The sequence below is a fragment of the Anopheles moucheti genome, chromosome 3 (assembly GCF_943734755.1).
Source record: "Anopheles moucheti chromosome 3, idAnoMoucSN_F20_07, whole genome shotgun sequence".
In the NCBI taxonomy this organism is placed as follows: domain Eukaryota; kingdom Metazoa; phylum Arthropoda; class Insecta; order Diptera; family Culicidae; genus Anopheles; species Anopheles moucheti.
Window position 1 is genome coordinate 7,207,682 of NC_069141.1, and position 4,391 is coordinate 7,212,072.

General features: G+C 47.4%; 1 protein-coding gene across 1 annotated transcript; it reads right to left on the reverse strand.

Annotated features, from left to right (window-relative positions):
* Window positions 1–2,254: 2,254 nt before the first annotated feature.
* On the reverse strand, window positions 2,255–4,027 carry LOC128301945 (clavesin-2-like). The gene is made up of 2 exons (XM_053038630.1): window positions 3,284–4,027; window positions 2,255–3,136 (listed from the first exon to the last, which is right to left on the reverse strand). Exons 1-2 carry the CDS (start codon window positions 3,881–3,883, stop codon window positions 2,594–2,596), a joined length of 1,143 nt encoding a protein of 380 aa, XP_052894590.1. The 5' UTR covers window positions 3,884–4,027; the 3' UTR covers window positions 2,255–2,593.
* Between the last annotated feature and the right edge of the window lie 364 nt (window positions 4,028–4,391).

Below are 4,391 nucleotides of genomic sequence, written 5' to 3' on the forward strand. Positions count from 1 at the left end.
CAGGTAAAAACTAAATTATATGACTTTCAAACACAATTGTTGTAATGTTTGTTTCTTCTCACAGCTTTCCTTTACGCTGCATAAACCATACAATGTAGTTAATTACTGCGACGGATATTTTCTTATCTTTTGCTCTCGTTCACTCTCTTTCAGTCCCTTCTCGTTCGTTCTAGTACAGTTCAGCTCGCCATTGGAAAAGTGTCAACCCGAACCGCAGCAAAATGTCCCGTTCGTTTCACAAACCCACGGCGGATGGGCGTCATTATCGTTCCGCGGCGAATGCAATTAAGTGCATTCAGTGCGCATCTTCAAGAAGCTGCGATAAAAGTTTTATCTTCCAGAGAAAGACGAACACACATACATGGAAAAAAGCTGGAGGTCTTGCAACGATTTTAGCATAAGTTTAGCACTAGTTTTTTTGCAATAAGTCTATCGATAAGCGCAACGAAATGCACCGCACACGCTTGATGGGACAAATTATTTTTTCCTTTGCCGTAAAGGACAATCGATACCTGCATATCGCGTCGAAAGTGCTTCCACCGGTGGAGCCATTGCGTATGGCGCCATCAAGTACATTGGAGGGGCGGATCGAACGATACCAAAAAGGCACGCAAACGGTTGATTGCTGCGTTGGGACAAGCCGTAAAGCGTGGCTGAGCATTAAAATATGCATGTACCGTGTGGAGAAGAGGGAAGATGGTCGGCACGTTGTGCATTTAATGAACGCGCCCGTAAAGCGGTACTGGGAAAATATTCTACAAGGCCATATGGTCATGAACGGCTCACATTACACCTGAGAGTTCGTTGTGGAAACAAAATTTTAAACCCATTTTCTGCACGTTCTAAAGCGTCAATTTCATCGCTAAACTCACCGAGGGGTAAGAGTAAAAGCGTATACCCGTTACAGGGTTAGAAAAGATATTTTTCCTTCACTCAATTAAGGTTTTGCTTTTCACCGTACGCCCTCATTAGGACCGTCTTGAAAGAGTCGCTGGTAAGTAAGTCACGCGTGGTGTCCTACGTGTACCGTACGCGTAAAACTGTCTCTTCCCCTTGATGTCTCCAGGAAAGACGAGAAACCTTTCTCCCCTAAACATAGGCGCGATTCAACCGACATCGAGCCCAGTACGGTCACAGTGTCTCACATTACTGACCGCATTTTGTTTGACCATGCGATACGTTTGCCATGACTACCGGGACGCTTTGTAGCACTGTTCAGGTTGCGATCGTGCGGCCCGCGACTTCGACAAGCGTCGAGTAGGGAGGAATAAAGTACAACAGCGGAAATTATCCTCAACTCTCCCCTGGTTGACTGTTTCGCTTGGTTTGATGGAAGGACGTCGAGTAAAAGAGGTACACTTCCCAAAAAAGGGGTTCATAGTTTGCAAATGGTTAGCTGGACCACCACTGTCCACCCGTGCAAGGCCAACGAGGTACGAGGTGTTGAAGGTGCAGAGATACGACGTACACACCTTGCGCATTGGTAGCAATGGCATAACCTTGACCATCGGAAGCACAAGACGGTTCGAACAAAAAAAAATCGTTGTTCCAAACGTGGGCCTTACGCTGGAAGGAAGGTGGAGCAAAAGGTCGCATCCGAATGGGCAACTGTTTGTGAGTCATCGTTGCTAAAGCCGAGCTGGACAATAGCATCATGAACTGAAACCAGGCGTACAACATCAAGTGTTAGTTAATACAGATGCTTTGCAGGGCATTCACGTCTTTACGTCACGTGAGGATGGCATTAGATACGTGCAGGAATGGCTATTCCGACGGTGCTAGAGTAACCACGATTCAAACGGAGCTTGTTGATAGTAGGCTTTAGACCTGTTTTAATATGCTCACATTATAATGTAGGTCTCTTCTGCATACTAGTACTGAAGATATTTGAATTCACCCTGTGAATGACCGTGTATTGGCGATCCCGTTTACTGAGTTTAAACTCTTCAAGGGTTGAAGACTGTACTTCCTTATAGATCATTGTAAAAAGGGATACTAAAAACATGAATGGAATATATTCAGGTTCTACATTTTCAATAATCAACCAGGCGTAATTAGATCGAGCATAGAAATATGCCGGAAGCTACCTGATCTAAATTTATCACTGAGCGAGAGTAACCGATAGAGAGACCGTCGTTGCTCAAAATGGAAAATTTTGTAATATTGAATAGTGATATGGAAATAATTCAAGTCACTTCCAATCAAAAAGCTTGTTAGTTCTAGTGTAGATATCATACTTATGTGTAAGGCGCCATCTGTTGGAATTATAGACAACTTTTGATGTTATGTGTTTCTTTCTCTTTGTTTGAGGATGTATCAGCTTGCTGTGAACGGCATTTTTTCCACATGGAAGAGATAATTTGTAGGAGTTCTCTTTGCCGCTTCCTAGCCACAACATCTGTCAGTACATCTGCCGACCCATTATCACCTGCCTTAACGCTAGCCCGCCGTTCGGCAGTCGTTACCACCACGAACGTTTCTGTACCTGGTATGAGATCATCATAGTGCAGTGCTGGCCACCATCGGCCACCGAAACGATCCAGTCTTTAGCGGGATGCACATCCAGTGTTACCACGTTGCAAGGTGTCGTGCGTCACAAATCACCACCGCCGGCACCGGTCGTCACACCGAGCAGCGTGTTGGTGGCCGGATCGTTCGCTTTGGCCGTCAGGACACCGATCTTGACGGCGGCTGCCTTGGTGGCCGCCTTCAGAAATTCGGCCCCGTTCGTGGACGATAGCGAGGAGGGTGGTGATGGCGAGGGCGATTGCGTCGGTGACAGGTCGGCCCCTTTCCGATGGCCGCCGACCGTTGGTACGAACTGGGCCGGCGTTTTGGTGTAGATCTGCGTCTGGCTGAGACAGTACGAAGGTGCCGGTTTCGTGACGGTTTGGCTCGATTCGAGCAGCTCGTGGTACCAGTTGAGCGGATTAAACGTGGGCCCTTCACCGCCGAGCTCGGTTGGAAGGATGTCACGGGCGACGCAGTCATGCAGGGTGGACAGATTACTACCGTGCAGTTTTATCCTATCGCGGGTCTTCTCTTTCAGGAACGGTCGAATCACGGCCAGTGCCGCTTCGACGTACCACGGTTGGCCGATAAAGTGGATCGCCTTAAATCGTACCGGGAAGCAGTCCTAGAACCGAGGAGAAAAGGAGTTTTGGAAAAGAATAATAGTAAAGAGATATTGATTTTTCGTCAGAGGGCGTCACCGATGAAATGTCATATTAACGTACTAGCGTAGTGGCTAGTGTTGAAAGTCAAAGTTGGTTCATCAATCTACCTGTAGTCCCTCGATCATCAGCTTCAACACCTTCGGGTTCAAGTTCGAAGACTGACGGAACGTGAAGTTGGTCCAGTCGACGATTGCGATGAATCCGTTCGCCTGGTTCTGCTTATCCTCCAGCAGCTTCTCGATCGTGAGCAGCATTGCCCGGTACACAGTGACTAGGGAGTAGGACGCATAGTCCCAGTTGGCGGTAAAGAACACCAGCACCTTACGACCGCGCCGATCCCGGTTCGTTAGCACACCGGGAAATCCATCCCGTAGCGCAATCTGTATCGTCTCGTCCAGCACCGACAAACGCTGCAGGATGGCCGCGTTTCGCTGCCGGTACGCGTGATAGTTTATGATCAGCTGGAACGCTTCGTTGACGTTGAATTTGCGTGCGTACAGAAACCGAAACAGGAACTCATCGTCCTGAAAGCAGGACTTATCCTTCAACGCATAATCTCGGCTGGCACCGATTAGTTCCTTCAGCGCGATCAACGCCCGACTGCGATCGGTCGGTTCGTTCCGGTTGAAGCCCAGCTTAAGCTCCGATATGGTCAGATTGTGACGGTACCGATTGTTGGACCACTCGAAATCACAAATGTCCGACATTGTGTGGTTTGGTTTAGCGCGTTGTCTGCCGGGTACGAACTGTTTGCTTTTGGTCTCGACCTCGCGGCTTACGGAAATACCGACCTTGGGTACCGAATAACTGGTGCAAACCGGGTTCTCGAGACCACTCCCCCTGGCTGGTGTTTTGGTTCTTGGAGATTGGCAGGGATTTCAGAATCAGATTAACACCTTCGTACCTTGCCGGGTTGTTTATCTCATTTTTGTTGTCTTATTCGTTGTTTTATTTGTTTACTTGTATGGCCAACATTAGCAAATAATCCAGTCTAATGCTTGTGCAAATCCATCGTGAGTCGCTGCTTAAGGATTTCTGGAAAATGGAACAAAAATAGAGAGAACATTAATTTCATGCGAACGCCCAAGCGACGGCGCCAAATTGGGATTCGTTATCTACGTTATCGGGAAGAGCTTAATACGATAAAATGATTGATTACTGGAAGTTTGCTACAATTTCAACAGTATTTGGTTCCACTTTATGGAATTATGGAAC

Coding starts and splice junctions, on each gene's coding strand:
- LOC128301945 (XM_053038630.1), bottom strand. CDS start 3,883: ATGTCGGACATTTGTGATTTCGAGTGGTCCAACAATCGGTACCGTCAC. Junction 3,137..3,283: donor TGATGATCGAGGGACTACAG/GTAGATTGATGA, acceptor CCTCGGTTCTAG/GACTGCTTCCCGGTACGATT.